Source organism: Plectropomus leopardus, chromosome 12, assembly GCF_008729295.1.
Source record: "Plectropomus leopardus isolate mb chromosome 12, YSFRI_Pleo_2.0, whole genome shotgun sequence".
NCBI lineage: Eukaryota > Metazoa > Chordata > Actinopteri > Perciformes > Serranidae > Plectropomus > Plectropomus leopardus.
In genome coordinates, this window is record NC_056474.1 from 18372692 (window position 1) to 18392848 (window position 20157).

At 40.1% G+C, this 20157-nt stretch overlaps 1 protein-coding gene across 1 annotated transcript; it reads left to right on the plus strand.

Moving 5' to 3' along the window:
- Positions 1-12: 12 nt before the first annotated feature.
- Positions 13-19062, plus strand: LOC121951106 (segment polarity protein dishevelled homolog DVL-3). Its single transcript, XM_042497330.1, has 15 exons — positions 13-585; positions 4780-4849; positions 7537-7652; positions 9803-9915; positions 10407-10542; positions 11676-11766; positions 11885-11954; positions 12205-12344; positions 12914-12990; positions 13147-13214; positions 13310-13459; positions 15717-15848; positions 16175-16342; positions 16464-16667; positions 18313-19062. Exons 1-15 carry the CDS (start codon positions 425-427, stop codon positions 18669-18671), a joined length of 2055 nt encoding a protein of 684 aa, XP_042353264.1. The 5' UTR covers positions 13-424; the 3' UTR covers positions 18672-19062.
- The last annotated feature ends 1095 nt before the right edge of the window (positions 19063-20157 follow it).

Sequence of the window (20157 nt, forward strand, 5' to 3'; positions counted from 1 at the left end):
TGCAGTTTCGTGTGCAACAAAGTGCCGAGCTTGGCAGCTAGCGAGAAGAGAAAACCGACCCTTCAGAGAGTGTTTATCGTTGCTTCGTTTTCAAACAGTTTTCCGGTTATTTAAAAGCCTTCAGCTGCATTTTGAAAGTTCAATACAAAAGGGAACTAACGCGATTCAGTCGTCGGGCGGTGTTAGGACGCTTTGTGGAGGAGCAAGGTGCTTTTTTTTTAAAATAGAAAGGCAGGCGTAGAGCTCGCGAGCTGGCGTAGAGAAGAGAGAACCAGGGCTACGTAGCGACTAGGTCAGCCGGGGAGAGCCGGGAGGACTACGGCACAGCCGCCGCCAGCGCCACGGGGAGTCGGGGCCCGAGAGGGAGCCTGCCAGGCCCTCGGCTTGATGCACCCTGCCTGCCTCGCCTTAGCCGCAGTCCGAGATGGGGGAGACCAAAATTATCTACCACCTCGACGACCAGGAAACACCATATCTGGTGAAACTGTCGGTGCCGGCGGACAAAGTCACTCTGGCAGACTTCAAAAATGTCCTCAAGAAACCAAATTACAAATTCTTCTTCAAATCCATGGACGATGACTTCGGGTAACTGTTAAAGGGTTTATTCTGTTTAACGGATTCAGCCCAACACTCTTGGGTTTTCTGTACGTTATTGCAGCTGGTTTAATTTAGTCGTCACCTCTGTCAGCTGGCTTGTCATCAGTTTTAACGCTACCTGGCTGTCGATCACTAGCTAGCTACTTGTTCCTTTGTTAGCCGTTAGCTCGCAGCGTTAGCAGGTCTGTTTAGCGTCCCGACCCCGTTTGTTTACATTGCTTGTGTGGCTAGCTTATGCATTGACTTTGTCTGACCAAGTTTGGTATTTGTAAGTTTCATGAACACATGCCAAAGCCCTGAATGCCATTCTAACTTATCTTACGTTGAGTGGAAACTGTAGTAGTTGACAACACTATATCCAGTTAAAATGACACGGAGGTTAGCTTCCGATGGAGCATTTAAGGGAAGATTTCAGGGAAGAGTAACTTGCACTCCTTAGCGACAGATCCTCAGTTTTTGCAGCTTTTAGTGTTGTGAAAGCATGTTAGATATTTAAAGTAAAGCCCTGACGCAGTCTGAAACCCACTTTCACATCTGTAAAATCTTTATTCTTTTTGTTACAACGCAAACAGTGAAGATTTTACTTGTTTTTTTTCACATGTTGACCTCATTAGACAAGGTCCGGATCAGAACCCACGATAGCAAGACAAATCAACAACAGATTATTCCGGAGGCGCCTAAGACTTTTTAAAACACAGTTTAAGATTTGTTAATCCTTATTCTATTTGTGAAAATGCAACATAATAATGATAATAACAAAGGTAGATTTCACTGCTTCTTTTCACATGTTCACCACATTAAACCAGGTCCAGGTCAAACAGAATACAGGTTTCACAAAACTGAAATTGTGTTTTAAGTTTTCTGTAGCCCTCTTGGATAATCTTGTCCAAATTGACCCATCTAGGTGTGGTGATCTGGACCTGGCGCAGTGTGGTCTACATGTGAGAAACACAGTGAAATCTCTTTATTGCATTTTTACAAATAGATTAAAAAATGTGCAAATGTGAAAGGGAGATTCACACAGCGTCTGGGTTTTATCTTAAGTGTTTAATATGCTTTCACAACAGTAAGAGGTGCAAAAAGCGTGCAAGTTACTTTTCCCTTAACTGCTGAAGGCAACTTCAGCATAGCTCAGTTACAGCTGTCAGTTGGTGTCCAATGTATGGTAAGGTTTGTGCTAACAGGCTAACGTCAGAGTGTAAATGGTTAGTTTCAGTCAGTCAGTACAGAGTCCTGCAGGCTCCTGCTGTTGTTGTCTATTAGCCCGAGGAATGCAGAGTTGGACACAGGAATGCCCTGTTCATCACTCTGGCAGCTTTATGAGCATGTCCTTTTGTGTTAAAACATGGCTGGAAAAGTAGACGTTTTATGTTCCTTCAGACTGTGACTTCTACAGAGTTTAAAAAGAGGGGAAATGTACTGTTTTTAAAAATTTCAGCCAGGTTTCCAGAGTTGTTTTTGGCTTAAGTCAAACTAGGGTGGGGCAACAACTTCTTAACATTCACAAGTGGCAAAGACATGTTTGAAAGGACCCACAGCTATTCATGTTCTGAAGAGTGGAGGGATGTTCTGTAAATAGACCATTGAAACTTTTACTCTAGGGGTGTACAAACTTTTTTTAATGAAAGGACAGAATAGATTATGTGAAATATCAGAGGTGGACAAAGTACACAACTCTCTTACTTGAGTCAAAGTATAGGTACTCCTGGTCAAATGTTACTCAAATACAAGTGAAAGTTGCTGAGTCAAGTTATTACTTGAAATAAAACACTGCTGTACTTGCTTTTAAAAAGGTATGTATTCAAGTACTTTAAAAAATGTATAGTTGCACTTTGTCACAATACATTTAGAGAACCTACTGACTGTAAAACAACCCACTAAATGCACTGACTTGTTTGTAGAACCCGTGAAATGCAAGCTTGTTGAATACGCTGCAAGGCCTATAGAAATGCCCACAGAAACACAAATTGATATTATTTCTCAGGTTGAATGGCGAATTCTTCTAGATTGTGATGAAGTTTGTATGTGGTAAATAGAGCAAACATTTAAAATGTAGCAAAGCTAATGTTACAAGTAATGAGAGCTTTCATAGAAATATAGTGGTACCAAAAGCACAATACTTGTCTTTTAAATGTAGTGGAGTCAAAGTAATACATTTCCAAAAAAGTAATAATAAAGTCAAGTACAGATTATTAAAAAAACTCTACCTAAGTACAGTACTTAACTAAATGTACTTTGTTACTGACCCCCAAGGGCAGCGTCCTGCGTCATGTAGGCTATTTGGAGAAAAAAAAATCCGCACAAATGAGAAAAAAACAACTGTTTCATCTTTCAGGGAAAAACAATTTGCCGCCAACTTACTTTGGAGCTCTGTATTGGCGATACAATACATACTAAGACAATGGTAATGATTTAATATATCGACAGTATACTGCAACATTGTAAGCAAGGCGATATATTGTTATCATTTTAATCTAATTTTAATGAAAACTGTCAGAAAAGCCACTCCACCATAAAAAAAAATACTTTTAAACACTAGGATCTGTATTTATCACAGTCCTGTAACTCGTTGGGGATATGTTGTCAAATTGAAATGGCACAATCACATGACTGAAGACAGATTACAACACTACTTAGCATTTGGGGGTTTGAGCACAACACATGTAAACAGTTAATTTAAAAACAGATTCAGTATTGATTTTCAAAATCACTGTATCGTGAAACATACAATAGCGATACTCGAATGTAAAAAAGCTTTCTTAGGCCCTGTACTTTGCTGTGGCTCTGTTTGCTACCTAGCTGGAAATGTCTGCTGTTGGGTAACCGTTTGTTTGCTTGGTTGTTGTCTGTTCTTGAAGACGCATTAATTCCACCTACATAGTTCCTACTCGGTCCATGTCTACAAACTATATTATATTCCTGCCATAGTGAGGTGAATGGACAAAATGCAAAATGATCTGGTTAGATTAACCAAAAATGTGGGGGCCACATATAGTATATTTTGACCTACAAGCCGAAGGCTGTTTAAAAGCAGAAGCCTGCTTTACTCCAAATGGTGCTATAGACTGAGCAACCTGTCAGACTGGAATAGTGTCTGTATTTACCAAGACTCTGAGAGAAATGTTCACTGACCATCACTATTCCTTCTTCTCTGAAAGGCACAGCTAATCGTTTCGTCGCCAGTAGTCTGAGGCACTTGCTCAATACATGCCTGATTTGTTCTTGATTCCTGCAAGTAGGCAGTAAGTTGAAGATTAATTTACTGGAAAGGTTTGCTGAAAATTTCTTACAGTTGAATTGGTTAAAAACACAGACAGAAGTGTGTTTGCATAGAAAATCCTAACATGCATGCCTGTTAATTTCAGAGCTAAGAGCTTTCCTTTTTAGCAGCCTTTGGTGTATAGACAGGCACTTCTTTATAGCTAATGCCTGAACACATTTATGTCAGACTTGCCCTCTTTTTGATTAGTTTCCCATGTCTGTGCTTGGAAGTCTCTGACATGCAGTGATGTTGGCCTCCCCTCTGAGATTTTGTTTTATCCTTTGAAACCTGAAAATTGATGCTATTTCTTTCAAACACATGGGAAGAAAACAATGAGCAGCAAAGAAGAAATTACCCAAAAATTACCAAGAACTTGAAAAGTGCAAAAAAATTCCTGAAAATTCTAAGCAAAAACAAGGAAACTGCATGAGATCAAGTATCTACAAATCATAACAATTATGTGACATAATTTTAAATATTGCAATATGCACAAGAAAAGTGATGCCACTCTAGTTTTCAATGGGTTCATAGTGCTAAACTGTATGAGAGCATACAGCAGTGTTGCTCCCACTCCTCTTTATATTTTCTTCAACTTGGTTATATTTCACCATCGCAGGCAACAAACCATGAAGAAGTAGATTTAGTTTTGCAGAAAGGTTTAGGGAATACATTTTACGTGCTCACCTGCCTCTGTTACACAATAATCAGCACTGAAAAAAATATATTGTCAATATAGCATATCTCTGTCTGGCAGTGTGTATAAACACTGTAGTAAGTGCACTGTTCCATCAGTATTGGTTGTCCCAGTTGTCAGTGTCTGCCTTCATGGAAGTATTGCCCATCTCAAGCCTCATGTTTATTGCCTAAGTGCTTTTGTGTAAGTTAAGGTTGACTGAAACAAAGCTTTGTTCTCTTTACAGGGTGGTAAAGGAGGAAATATCTGATGACAACGCTAAACTGCCCTGTTTTAATGGACGCGTGGTGTCGTGGGTAGGTTCAAAATACCCCCCGGATTGATTTTCTTGTTTGTTTATTGTCTTTTTTTGTTGTTGTGTGTTGTTTTTTGCTTGTCTGTGTTCACATATTTGTGTGGGTAAGTAAGTGACTGTGTAGCAACTGCGTGTGTGTACAACAGTGATTCCCATCTGTTGGCCTGCGACCACAATCATACTCCATCTCTAGGGAGCTGCCCTATGCATCTGTGTGATAATTTCATTATCACATAATGATCTTAGGAGAAACAGACACATGCAAACACGCTGCTCCTCTTCTATTATCTTGTGTTTTTAAGCCCTTTTAGGAAAATGAGCAGCAGTGGTTTTCAATTCCCTGCACATGCTAGTCACCACACGCAGCACATACATACATACATGTACTTGCATGCAGTGTCTCATTTCGAGGCTCTGAGCAATAATTCTCCCTGACTCCACAATACAAGAGACATCTGGTGCTCCCTTCCTCTCCCCTCGACATTGAAATTGGGTTAAGAGCAAGTGAAATCACAGGATAGGAGGAAAATACCCCGTAACAAAGAGCCTCACTGCGTGTCCTCTAACAGGAAGATTGAATCTCACAGGGTGGGGAAAGTAAAGTTGTGAGAAAGAGTGCTCTGTTTCTTGATGTGAAAGGCCGATGCAGTCGGTTAATTTACTACAATGTGGTTAGAATTATAGGTTTTATTTCAGAATCATCAACAGTGTTATCGCTGGATTTTTGAATTTAAAAGCCAGCGTGCTCGTCTTGATGTGTCTCTCTGCCGTGGTCATTTTCATTAGACTGTGGAGGTTTTGTTGGCGGTAGTTCAAAGCCAGTTCTTGTCTTTATGTGTTTGTTTGTGCGGTTGAAAGTTTTCTAATCTCTCGGGGGTTGTTGAAATGTTCCGTTTACAATGAAACGTTATCTCTGTTACAGTGTGTCCATTTGTTTGTCTCCACTGTTCATCTGTTGTTTCAATGTTGTGATTGATTGTTCTCTGGGGGCCTGGCTCGCTATCAGCACATCATCACAACAGGCCAGCACGCTCAGTCTGGCCTGTTGTACTTCACTGTCAGCTGACAGGTAGATTTTCAAATTATTTTTTACACCTTAGTGCACCTTAACTGTGCTTTTGTTAATTTTTTTCTCCCCTTTTAAAGTGTTGTCACTGTAAACTAAAAATAAAACAGTAAAAGAAACCATGTAGAGATATTGCCTGGATAAAAGGCTGAACAAAATGAGTAGCAGGGCACATGGTCATTATTTTTTAATCTGTATATCACTATTATGTCCGTACAGGTGTCTGTACAAGTTGAGTTTTTCAATGATGCATGGTAGAACTGAAATGGTTTATTGATTAAAACACAAAAAAGCCAAACATTTCATGGCTCCAGCTTCTCAAATGTGATTTGTTTTACCACTTTCCTCTGACATAGACTCTAGTAAACTGTTTCTAAAGAACACAGGGTCATAAAGTTTACGTAATCATTTCTCTGGCAATACACCCGAGTGACAAATGACCAGGTAAACCTTTTTGTATGTCACACCTCTTGAGTTTGATCAGGCCCAATAATGCAATATTATCACAACAGCTATGCCATGATATTATTGCCATAAAAAAGTTTTGCGATGCGCTTGGTATTTCATTAACATATATCAAGATACATTATCATTTATTAACTGTTTTTAACACAGACAGTTGCAGCCCTACAGACAGTCAAGTAAAGTGAACATCTTTGTGTTTTGGACTCGTGGTCAGATATAGTAGGGCAAAACACTATGTATAATAATATACAATGTCATAATACCTTGATGGGTGTGGTGATGTTAACATGATACAATCTGGGCCTGTTGTCTATAAAATCAAATTGAACCAGATCTTTTTGTGCTGGACTGCATTTCAAACAGCTGTATTTCATATCATTACACAACAGACAAAGGATACTTTTTAAATAGTGAATGATTATAAACAGCAGGCAATTTCAGCTTCTAAGCCAACCATCGGCTGCTAATAGTGGAGACATTTCCACACCGATCTAATGTTAGCCTTTAAGCTTGTTTTTGCTTGCACATCCTGCAAGTACGTGTTTCTTTTCTGATATGGACAACGTCCAAGATGCCACAGAACTCCAGATCTATGGCAGAACGTCAAAAATAAGATCTTGAGTGAGCAGGACTAATGTTCGCTGGAATGTTTTGAAAGTAAAAGAAAAAGGGGAAAAGAAAAACTGTTGGAAATGTTGACAGCTAAATATATTAATGTTAAAATTTACCAGTCATATGCTTTCCCCTGAAAACTCAGTTATGGTCCTTTGCATTCCACTTTTTTTCCCACGTGTTGGTAACTTGGGCAACACTGTCAGGTAGACAATCACAACTTGGCACAGGCTCCTTCTTTCACAACTCTTTGAATCCACAGCTGCCTTTTGGACAGCCTTGCTCTTCCAGCAGGAAATTAGCAGAAGACAAATTGATTTTTACATTTAATCAAACATTGTAGTCTAACAGCTCCTCAACTCTGCCAAGCCTTTAGGCAGTGACAATTAAACAGGATATACCACCCAGGCCTTGAATATGGTGTAGTGTAAACACAGAGGAGCTCTGACGTGGCTCTGCTGCCCACTTGCTCCTTGTCTTTCAGTGTATTCTTCCCTCTGAGTGTTTGTCTCATCCCTCTGACCTGACTCTTCGTCTGTTGACAGTTGGTCTCTGGAGATGGGGCCCACACAGATGCAGGCTCAGTGGCAGACAGTATAGAGCCGGCACCCCCTTTGGAGAGGACTGGGGGCATCGGAGACTCAAGACCACCGTCCTATCAGTCAGTATATTCATAGAAGACTTTGTAGCATATTTAATTTAATGTGCAACAGAGAGATTTTGTGTGTGTGTGTGTGTGTGTGTGTGTGTGTGAGCGCGTGCATGTGTGCCAAGACTGATGCCATGACTACTCTGTGTTTGTCTCGGTGTGTGTGCCTTGAATGAGTCCTGTGTTTCCTAATAACCGTGGTTACAGAGGAAATGGAAAATTGAATGTGAAAAGTATGACACCTTGTGACTGCCTAGGAGGAAATAAAATCTACCTTTTTAACCATTAGATTATCTTCATCCTGGAAGTTAATCAGAGTACTGATTTTTCTCATTCATGCTTCATGCTGACAGTCTTTTAGTTCAGACTGAAGCTGTGGGGGGCATTCCTGTTGTGCATGACAGTTTCCTCATCAGATCATTGGTTTGCAGAGGGCAGGAACACACAGTAGCTACTGTTGTTGTTTATTTGTTTCTTTTCCTAGCAGCTTTGCTGACTGACAACCAAATACATAGCAACTGATTTCATGAAGGTCAATACAGCAGTGTTATTCAAATAACTTTTTAAAAAAATTCTTGTATAACCTTACCGTTATTTGTGACATTGATGAATCAGTTGGGCAAATGATCAATGGTTTGGTGTTGCATTAAAGGGTAACTTTGGTATTTTTGAACCTGGACCCTATTTTTCCACATCTTTGTGTCCAGGTGACTGATGGAGACAATAATTTTTAAATTGGTCAAGTATTGACCGCAGTTGCAAATCAGGCTGCAGTCGTAGTCCCTGCGGACAATTGGCCACCCCCAATTTACATCCATCAAAAGTGCTTGTGCTTGTCACTGACAGGCTCAAATGGTTATAGAATATAACATGGTAATAATAATATAATATATAAATAATATAATAATACGGTTTAGAAGTGTCTCATAACATTACAGAAAAGGTCCTACAGAGAAATTGAATGTTTTTCTGTACCTTTCACTGGTCTGTTTGTTATTATGAACAAATATTGCTCAAGGAGAAGTCCCGTTCAGAAATCTTGCAATATGTGACTTGTTGCAGGAGTGACTACAATGGAAACATTAGTGAGAGATTTTCAGTGTCATAGCTGAATATTTGATTGATTTTGATGATGCGGAAAAATCTTTGAGATTTCAGAATGAGACTTCTCTCTGAGCGAGACTTGGTTACACACACTAACAAACGGACAGAATCATCGAAAGGTGAAGAAAAACATTTCAGTTCTCTGAAGGATCCTTTCCATAATGTTATCAGACGCTCATAATAACAGTCTTAGCCTTTTAGTGGAAAAACAAGCACTTTAAGTGGAACTAAATTGACGCTTCACAAATGCCCTGAGTGGTTACATTCCAGCAGCGTTGCTTCACTGCTGCGGATGGAGCACTATTTCTCAATGCTGGATCAATATAAAGAATTGTTGTTTCTGTTAGTCACTTAGCACAAAAACGTGGGAAAATAGGGCCTTTAATAGAGGCAATCTATATCAACTCAGTCCTAACAAAGTTAGCTTAAGAGTTACATAGTTAGTTGATGCTAATAATGTAATGCTTAAAGTGAAATATTTATTGCTAGCTTGTTAGTGAACATACAGGCTGTTCCCTTCAAAAGGATGATTCGTTTTTATCAGTAGACATGGAATGGTGCTTTAACAGCAGCAACGCTTTTGTTTAGACTCTCAGCCCGGCTTTTTCTAATTGTAGGACAACCCATCATGCTTTTTAAATTTTTTGTATATATGTGCTTGGACCACCACCATAAGCGGATGCCTCTAAATAATTGTTCTTTTGCCCCACGATACATTCATAACAGTGGGTGTTCTGTTCTTCTTAAATCAATAATCTACGTTGGCGTTCCTGTCATACATGATTGAAACGCTCTGCCGCAGCTGCAATCTGAACCTATGAAAAAGTAGATGGTGTTGTCATTGCTAGTTTTAACATTTGTTAGGTGCAGTCTAATTCATGTGCAAGTTCAAATACACTTCTTACACAACACCGTTTGTAATGTGATAATGACAAGAATCATTTAATAAACACATTTGTTTTGTGGCTGAATGAGCTGAACTGCCTTGATAATCCAGAGTGTCATTCTGTCTCTTTTCAACACCAGCTATGATTTCTGTTCATCGTTTCTGTCTGCAGTGGGAAAGCAGCAAGCGGTCGGGACAGTTTGGACAATGACACAGAGACTGGCTCCATGGTGTCACAAAGGAGAGAGAGGGACAGGCCGCGACGGAAACATGCCAACGACCACGGTCAGAAAGACGTTTGCTAAATAGTGTTGTTGTTTTTCTCATAGTACTGTATGTATCTCACAACTGGCCAATGCCATTAATCTGGTAGGTGAAAATAACTTTAGGAGGATGTTGCAGAAAAAACATTTGAGTCAAAGTAACATGTAGGTGCTGTGCAGTTCTTTAGACGTATTGATCTTTATGAATATGCTACGATGATTGTCAGAGTTGTCTTGCAACATTTTTGCGACAGTATCCAGATTTATCTGTTGTGGAATTATGACAATAGTTGAACTGTAATTGCTATGTATTCATTACTGATCAATTAAGTACAAGAATGGTTTGAAGTGAGTCATTTTGTAAACTGTGATAGGATAAGAAAAGAATAAAGACAATACTCGACACCTGGCAGACTAACTCTAAGCTTTTGTCTTTTTGTAACACAATATCTTAATTTTCATGTGCCTCATGTGTACATGTGTCATCCTGATCATAATGCTGTTCTGCTGCAGGCGGAAGGCAGAACGGCTACTCATCGCGTTCAATGGGACGCGGGGGCCCTGAGTACGACAGCTGCTCATCCTTCATGAGCAGCGAGCTGGAGTCGACTTCCTGTTTTGATTCAGAGGATGATGACGCAACCAGCAGGTCAGATATTCTGTGTAGCTGTTCAGCTTGTTGTTAGTAAGTGCATTTCCCAGTGAGAAAATGGCGTTTTGGCTTGAGGAATGCATCTGGAATTACAGATGATGGTTTCTGGCAGAGATTAGCACAGACTAATTGTCTGGTGGTTTTTGTGGTTACCCCCCAGGGTCTCCTCCAGGGGTCGTAAAAATATGTGCAACCCACTTAAGAGACTGCTGTTCTCAGTCTTTAGGAATCTCCCTGGATGATTTTCCTGTTGATGCAGATCTCTGCGTAACAGCTTCATCAGTGCACGAATTTCCCTCCACCAGAGAAAGAAATGCCTGAACAAAATTTTAATATAATTGGTGCCAACAAATGATTTGTCAGTCAGGTCATAACTTTTAAATCAAGTGAGTTGGATGCTGTTTTACATACGGTTAAAGCTGGTCCTGACTCCTGGCAAGCACCACTTTCATTGTGGAAACAGTGTTTATTCGGGCTTTTTATTGTGTAGGTAACATTAAGGCTTTAATTTGATGTTTAGACAAGTTAAATGGGGGAAAAAGCTTTTATTTCTGTGCAGGTATTTTTATGCATATTATAATGGTTTTCTTTTTGTTTAGGTAGGATTTATTTTCTAGTAACTGAATTAATCTAATTTAATTTAATAATTTCTTTAGTTCAGTAGTCAAGGGCTGCAACTAACGATTATTAGTTAAATAATTTGCAGATTATTTTCACCATTATTCAAATAATTGTTTAGTATATAAAATGTCAAAAAAAAGTGAAAAGTGCTCATCACAGTTTTCCAGAGCCCAGATTGCTTCTTTTGTTTAACCAACAGTTCAAAACTCTAAGGTTTTTAAATAACCATTGTGAAGGACATAGAAAAGCAGCAGTGTCTCACATTTCAAAGGCTGGAAGCAGCAAATGTTTTAATTTTTTGCTTGAAAAATGACATAAACAATAAAACAATATCAAAATAGTTTGTGATTAATTTTACTTTCTCTTGACTAATTGATTAATCGACTAATCGTTGCAGTTTTAAAGTAGTCATGTACAATGCATGATTGGTAATAAGATATGTATTATAGCCTTTCTGTATGTGTGTATAGTCCCTAAAAAGATAGTTTTTCTTCTTTTCTTGTATTCAGATTTAGCAGCTCCACTGAGCAGAGCTCCTCTCGTCTGATGAGACGACACCGCCGTCGCCGACGGAAACCTAAGGCCTCCAATATGGATAGGGTGAGCAGACACAGTTAGATACAGGACTACAAATCAACCCCCAGACTCCTTATTAAAAACTGTGCTCCAGTTTTTGACTTTCGATTGTTCTTCTCGTATTTATTTTCTTTCCCCCCAGTCTTCGTCATTCAGCAGCATCACAGACTCCACCATGTCTCTGAACATCATCACTGTCACTCTCAACATGGGTGAGTGACTTGGAAGCTGCACAGATGCAGTTAGATTTGTTTGGATAAATATTTTGCTATTTTGCTATTTTGACACCCCTCCCCCTTTCTCGCTTATACTGTCACGCTTATACTGGCCCCCCAAAAAATTCCTTTTACAACACAAATGTAACCAATTTACTCCACATTGATGCTGACGATGATGTCATTTCTGCTTTTACTTACTGCACTGCTGCTTCACGTCTCTTGTGTGTTCCTCTCCTTTTCACAGAGAAATACAACTTCTTAGGCATCAGTATTGTGGGTCAGAGTAACGAGAGGGGAGATGGAGGAATCTACATCGGCTCTATCATGAAGGGAGGAGCTGTGGCTGCAGACGGACGCATTGAGCCTGGGGACATGCTGCTGCAGGTGTGTGTCTGTATGTGTGTGTATGACTGAGGGAGAGAGACACACATGCAGAGGAGTAGATGCATGTTTTGTTTGTGTGCCAGCCTCTGCAGTGAAGTGAAAGGACTTAGTAATGTTAGAGCAATTTCAAAGGTTTTTCATTCAGATGCAAATGTATAAAGGATTGAAAAAAAAAGCATTTCTTGAGTGTGATCAGTGCTGTTAATGTATGTGGCAATATATATTATAGAACATGTAGTAGTTTAAGATTTTTAAGAAATACTTTTACTACTTTTTTAATATACTGTGTAAGTGTTTTTTCGTTTATGACTCTAATGATCATTTTTATTATTGCAAAGCCACTTTTTATGTTGCACAGCATGTTGAAACTCTGCTAGTTCACTAAAGGCTTTGTGTCGTGGGATTTATTGATATAACTGTAACTCAGTCAAGGTGTTTTGTTAGTTATATAGGAATATAGCAATTTAATGTAAGGCTTTCATTCATTCTTATAATGAATCATGTTTTTTTGTGCAATTGTATGTTTACAACCTGACACATTTTTTTTTCTTTCATTTTCACCTCTGTAGGTGAACGACATAAACTTTGAGAACATGAGCAATGACGATGCAGTTCGAGTACTGAGAGACATAGTGCACAAGCCTGGGTAAGTAGCAGCAGGCACAAGTTAATTTATGCAATGATATTCTTTCACAGCAATAGATAGAAATATCCATCCATAAAACACAGATGCAAAACAAGGGCATGACTGAATTTAAAGTTGAAGCTGACTCAGTTCTTTTGTCTCTGTGTTTATAAACAGGCCCATTACTCTGACTGTGGCCAAGTGCTGGGACCCAAACCCTCGGAGCTGCTTTGCTCTGCCCAGGAGTGAGTTTTTCTCTCACTCTTCCTTGTTATTTTAGTAAAGTTAATTCCAGAACCATCTGTTTTGGTAACTGCTTGTCCTGCATTTTATTTAACAGGTGAGCCAATCCGGCCCATCGACCCGGCTGCGTGGGTGTCCCACACGGCGGCTATGACTGGGGTATACCCTGCGTATGGCATGAGCCCTTCTATGAGCACCGTCACCTCCACCAGCTCCTCCATCAGCAGCTCCATCCCAGAGACTGAACGTGAGTCACACGTTCCTGCAGCACTTTAATTCAAAACAACTTCCTACCATAACTCTTAGTCACAGTTTTCCATTCACTTTCCTTTTGTCTCTACAAATTGATTTTTTGCTTACATGCCTCCCTCTTTTTGAATTTACAATGTACTTATTTGTTTTGCTGTCCTTTTTTAAAAATGTTTTACAGTGTGTACCAATTTTTTTGTTTGCTTTTTAGATAACCTACTCGTAAAGGCGCTTCATAGATAACTTTGTCTGTCCACACTCTTATGGCAGGAGTCATAAAGTCATCCAGGATTGTTGATATTTCAGGGTATCACTTTTTTGAACATTGAGCCCCTGCACTGAGACCTCCAAAAATGCAGTGATGTCTTGCTCAGCCACGTTTGTATATCTCAGTGTAAAGTGTGGCCCTGCCCTCTCACTGCATTCTTGTGACTACTGTCTGTTCCAGCTATTACTGTCTTCAGCCTCACAGCTTCCATCTGCTCAGTAACTCTTGTCAAAACTGTGCCATAACTCACAACTTTCATCTTCCCTGTAATCTTTGGAGGAACAGGGATGTTCTCTTTTTCTTTTTTTCAGAAGGAAAATATTTCCTCTCTTGACAAACTTTCTTGACCAAATTGATATAATTTATGGAGATTTCCCCTCTCAGACAGAACACATATTTAACATGATCATCACATGCCTAAACTGTGCATTTCTGGGTACAATTTATGGTTTATTGGTACAGTTTTCTTATATTTTGGATAATTGATCTACTGTATTGCCGACAGGCTTGATTTGTTTAATGACCTTCGCCACATTTAACTACATTTACATAAACCCCTTTGCTGAATAAGTTCTGACGTAGCGAACATATAACTCACGACTTATCTCATGACTGTTGTTTCCGTTTATTGCATCTCCCCGTGCATTACAGCCATTGCATTAATTTGTCTTCGTCTCCAGACAACAGGAATCATGGCCCATACCAGCTGACATAAAATAATTTTTAAATCTTGCCCAATTAAAAGAAATTCCTTAAGTCCTCTCTAAGTTTTTCTCTCATAGATGGGTTAGAAGGCCCTACTTTTTCTACTCTATTCACTGGCAGATTACAGCCATCTGTAAAACATCCACTATGCTGCCAACTTCTGGCAAAACTGCACTTTGTGTAACCTAGTTTATTCTTTCCATACAAGCTGATAGAGAAGCACCTAATTCATTTTTCTTTTTTGCAAAATTTCAAATATTTGCTTAAAAAATTGCTTGACAATCTAACGGAAATATGGCCAGTGATGTTTTAAAAGAGAAAAATCTGTCTGCAGTCTTAGATACGAGTGTTCAGTTGGTGAGCAATGGTTTCTTTCTGCACTACTTTTCTCTGTTGTCCAACAATCATACAGGGAAAAATATGTCACAGGTAAGAAAGCTTCAACAGTACATAATGCAGTGCAGCCACATAAAAGGTTGAGTTTTGCATAAAGGATGTGGCTGAAGCTTTTATCCTAGAAGTATGAAAAATTACTTGGGATTTACTAAATACATTTTTAATAATCTCTTCCTTTTGAGGATTTAGAAATCATTTACTTGTGCTTGTTAACAAGTTGTTAAAAATTATGAATTTATTTGAACTTAATGTCAAATTTTATCATGTACAATAATCCCAAAAGACGATGTTCACGCTCTACTTATTGGGGATAGTCACAAAGCATTCTGGGAAATAAAGGAAATCACTACTTGAGATAGTGGTAGATTAGAAAGATTGAAGTGGGAACACCAAAAGGTAAATTATAGCACTTTTTATCTTATCTTGAAATTAACTGAGTCCTCTAGGGAGGACATTTTATACATATCATCAGGCTTTTGTTGTTTGTTTTTTTTGTGAAGACCAGCTCAACCGTAGTCCAATGCAAACAAAGATCCAGCTTAATCGGTCTGATTCATGACCAAGACAGAACTGGGGTCACATTACAGTCCAGACCACAGGAAACCAAATATTATTTGAGGCAAATTCCAAAACAGACCAACATTTTTGGAGTTGTCAGAGATGCAGTAACAGCACACAGCTGTGCTTTCATTAAATTTGTAGGAAACAAAACAAAATACAGCAACAGTTCTGACGTGTGTGTGAGATTAATGTCTTTCTCTGTCAAACAGGTTCTGTCCTGCTAAACATAAACATCACTTGAGACAGATCACATTCAAACAGTTTCAGCTGTGACAGAAGGATGTGGTTCAGCTCCCATGATAACATGTCCTCTGCACTTTCCCAGGATTCGACGACTTCCATCTCTCCATCCACAGCGACATGGCAACAGTTGCTAAGGCCATGGCATGCCCAGAGTCTGGTCTGGAGGTGCGGGACAGGATGTGGCTCAAGATAACCATCGCTAACGCTTTTATCGGTATGTGTCAAAGCAGACGGCGTGATCCAGCATTTATTCTCTCCTTCATCAGTATGCACAGCCGTCTCTACTCTTTATTTACACAGTTCAGCTTGTAGATTCCTGTCTGTCTCAGTGAAAGCCTATTGTATTACTTCAGAAAGAATAATAATAATCATCCCATATAGTTTTCCTTTACTGCTCCAAGTTTCATATCATAGCAGCTGTATTTCCTTTGTTTCGTCCAGTAAAGATTTGGCTTTGTTGCTGAACACAGCAAAATCAGCTCTGGACAGATAAACATCTCATAAATCATCACCTTGGATATTGCATCTTTATGTCCTCAGGTTCTGATGTGGTGGACTGGCTCTTCCATCATGTGGAAGGGTTCTCAGATCGCCGAGAAGCCCGTAAATACGCCAGCAACCTGCTGAAGGCCGGCTACATCCGACACACCGTAAACAAGATCACCTTCTCTGAACAGTGCTACTATGTCTTTGGAGACCTCTGTGGCAGTAAGTGGACGCTCAGCTCTTTGGTTAGATCTGCATCGAGTGTTGGCAATAAAATCAAGTCTCCACAAACTGTTCATGTCGTGTCTGGATCTAAATTAGTTGTTTCTTCTGTCTCCCTCAGATATGACCCATCTGTCTCTCCATGATCACGATGGTTCCAGTGGGGGTGCTTCGGATCAGGACACTCTCCCCCCTCTGCCACATCCCGGGGCGGCCCCCTGGCCCATGACCATGCCCTACCAGTTCCCCATACCACACCCATATGACCTGCAGCAGCCCTTCCACGGTGGACCAGGCACTGGGAGTGCAGGAAGCCAGCACAGTGGTGAGTGCAGCATGAACAGACATACTTTATGTGTTCATCACCAGTAAATTCAAGACATATTGAAGAACAATCAGAAGATTACTGGTAGAAACAAAATTTAAGACATTAATGTTGTAACACTCCATCTCAAATCTTAACTTAAAAAAACACCAGACTCCCAGAGGGTTGAAGTGTGCCCGTTTCAGTGTGACGGTTCCTCCTTCACAAAGAACAGCAGCAGCAGTGAGCTTGAAATCACATCAGTAACCACAGATTTTGATGAGGAAAAGTTTTCATGATGCAAGAAGTTTTAAAATGTCTGCAGGAACTTCTCCAAAGCCCAGAGGAGCACAATTCTGTCTGAGCAAATCTTTTCCATCATCTGTATGTATGACACAGACAATATGTTGCCAAAACATATCTTAAATATGACACTTTAAACAGAGCTTACAGGCTGTAACACAGAAACAGCAATAAGTTGTTACAGTCACTGTAACTGACATGAATTCATGCAAGCTACAGTTGCATTTCCCTAGAGGAGCAAATCTTTAACATTCACTCTTTTAAGCCCACAGAGACAGAGCTTTTGGTAGATCTCTCACTTTGCACAGAAAGATTTAAAGGGAATGCTCCAACATCTTGCTGGGTTGAACATCTTGTTTGCTGTCTTATCCAGAGCCACATGAGAAAATCCACATACATTTTTTCTCCATATTTTCTATACAGCTGGAGGTCCAGTGCATGTTTAAATTAGCTTACTTCAAAGACTTGAAGGGGAAAGCCTGGCTCTTTCAAGAGTGCAAAATATTCCTTCCAGCAGCTCCACAGCTGCCTTATTGACATGTTTTATTTTGTATATTTTACATGTGTAGAAATAGAAAACCAGACATTGTGGTTTTAGGAACAGTTTTCTTACGCAATGGAGATATTTACTGACCAACAACAGCTGAGCTCACTGACTGCACAAAATATCTCAGATGTCCTGTACTCAATTTGTGGTTGCACACCACTATTGAATGCACTGAACTCAAAATGTCAGAATATTCCTTTAAGGGTAGAAACTGTGATGGTTTTAAATTCATCAGTCTGAAGAACTTGCCTCTAAAGGAAGCTGTGGTAATAAAATGAAAACATGTAATTGCCATCAGTAATGGCTGTGCTGTTTGGCCTGTGAGAGGCAGTAAATGCTCCGTAAGCATGTCTGCATTAGTCATGCAGTTCCCCTGAGAGTTTCCCACAAACTGCTTCATTGCTTCCTGCGTCACTTCTGCTGGCACCCAGATGGGAGTGAATGGTTCATGTATCAAATCAGACTTTTTTTATATAGCACCTTTCATACAATCATGCAACCCAAAGTACTTGACGGAGTAAGCACGGAAAATGAGGTAAAAAAAAAAAAAAAGACAAAAAATTATAACAATAAGATGAGATCTTAAAATAAATAGAAGACAAAAGAAAACATGAGACAAAATAGTGCAAAAGACCAAATATAAGACTTAAATACAGAGGCAACAACAATTAAAAAAAAAAAAATGTCCACTGAGGTGGAGACCCTTAGTTAGGGAGAGAGAGACTGTTTCATGTAGGTCACTCAGATTTAGTAAACAAACATGTGTTTATATATTGCACTTTGGTTTAATATTTTTCTCTTCTGCTCTGTCTATAGGAAGCAGTGGTTCCAACTGCAGTAAGAACGAGGGGAGGAAGTCCGGTGGCAGCGGCAGCGAAACTGAGATCAGGAGCCACCGAGCTCCGAGCGAGCGCTCAGTGGCTCCCCCTAGTGAGCGAAGCGTCCGTAGCTCCGTCAGCCACCGCAGTGCAAACTCCCACTCGATAGCCTACGGTCCTGGCCTCGTCTATGGCCCCCCTGGCCTGCCCCCCCAGCCCCAACATCTGTCTACAGCTGCACCTGGCGCCCCACCAGGCAGAGAGCTTGCCTCTGTGCCCCCTGAGCTCACTGCCTCACGCCAGTCTCTGCGCATGGCGGTGGGCAATGCCGGAGAGTTCTTTGTAGATGTGATGTAACGCAGGTTGTAGGCCGATAACAAAGTAGCAGATTGGGCTTTCTCGTGTTGTTATGAGACTGAGAAGGACAGCATGACAGGACAGGAGGGAGGGAAGATTGCAGAAGCTGTAACCCAAGACCTTGACTCCACTCTCCAAATAGCAGAAATGGAACCAACCGTGGTGTGTATGTCAAGAGAAAATGTTCCTCCTCCCTTGTGCTTTTCTTCCTAGTAGTAGTGGCCATACTTTCTTCAGTGAAGAAACCCCCTCGCTCAAGATGGAACCAAAGCGCCTCTCTCAGTTTCCGCTCCTCAGTGGGGAAGAGTTTGCGTGAGGACAAAGAGCAAGAGAGGGAGGGAGACGGTGGAAGCAGACAGCTGGGGAAGATGACTCAGCGCTTTTCTACATGGATGTTTTTCATTTGTTCTTCTCTTCATTCTTCGCTCTGCCTCCCTTATCTATCACCCTCTGTCCTCCCCGCCCCTGTTCACATCCAAACTGAGAGAAAAAAAAGCCTCTTCCCTCCTTCCATTTTTTCAATTCACACTCGCTGACCTAACAAGAAAAGAAAAACCCTGAAAGAAAGCTGAAACGAACACTAACTGTTAACCTTATTCAGACGTTTTAAATGTTTGCTTGACTTAAGAGAGAAAGAAATGGAAAATGTGTATGTAGTGCAAGAGAACCGCAGTCCTTCTTACTGTAAGAATGCATTTGTTTTATTATATACGTAGTTGGTCACAACTAGTTTCATTTTTCAACACTAAACCTGAGCATCCAGCTTCAAGAGTCATTTTTACACTACACAACTGCATTTTCATCTGTTAACCAGAGCATTTTCCGACTCTGTCTTGTGATAATGTATAGTGGAAAAAAATTTCTTACCATGACTTTCACACTACTCTTTTATCAAGGAAAAAATTTCTTTTTATTTATAAATATAGTTTTATGACTTAACTTTGCTGCTTTGTGTTATGTTTTTGTTCGAATGTATGTGCATATGTTTGTGAAGACAATTTTCAGTCCAGTGTTTTTTGTTTTTTTTTATGCTACCTGGGGTCGTGTTTGCATTTAAAGACTGCGGATTCCAGACTGTCCGAGATCAGGAATGTGAAGGTTAGGCAATCTGGTGCACAGATGTGTGTGTGTGGGCTGTGGGTGTGTGCAAGAGATCAGCCTGAGTACATTTAGACTTGCTTCAGAGCTGAATGACCCTATGCAAAATGTTCCCTGTGGTTAGAGGGAGGAAAAACTCCTGTGGAGAGGTGATTTGATTCAACTTGGACAAAAAAAGTAGAGTTGAATCAGATGGACTCTGCAGGATGAAAAAATAAGACCACCCACACAACCATCAGTTTAAAAGTACAACCATGTTTCCAGTGTCCTCATAGAAAAATTTGTTTTTTTCTTTTTGCTCCCATTCACTGGAAGTGGGAATCTAGAGCAGTTTAGGAACTGTTATTTATGAGAGGGGAGGAGAAGGTGCAAAATAGGGTTGGCACTT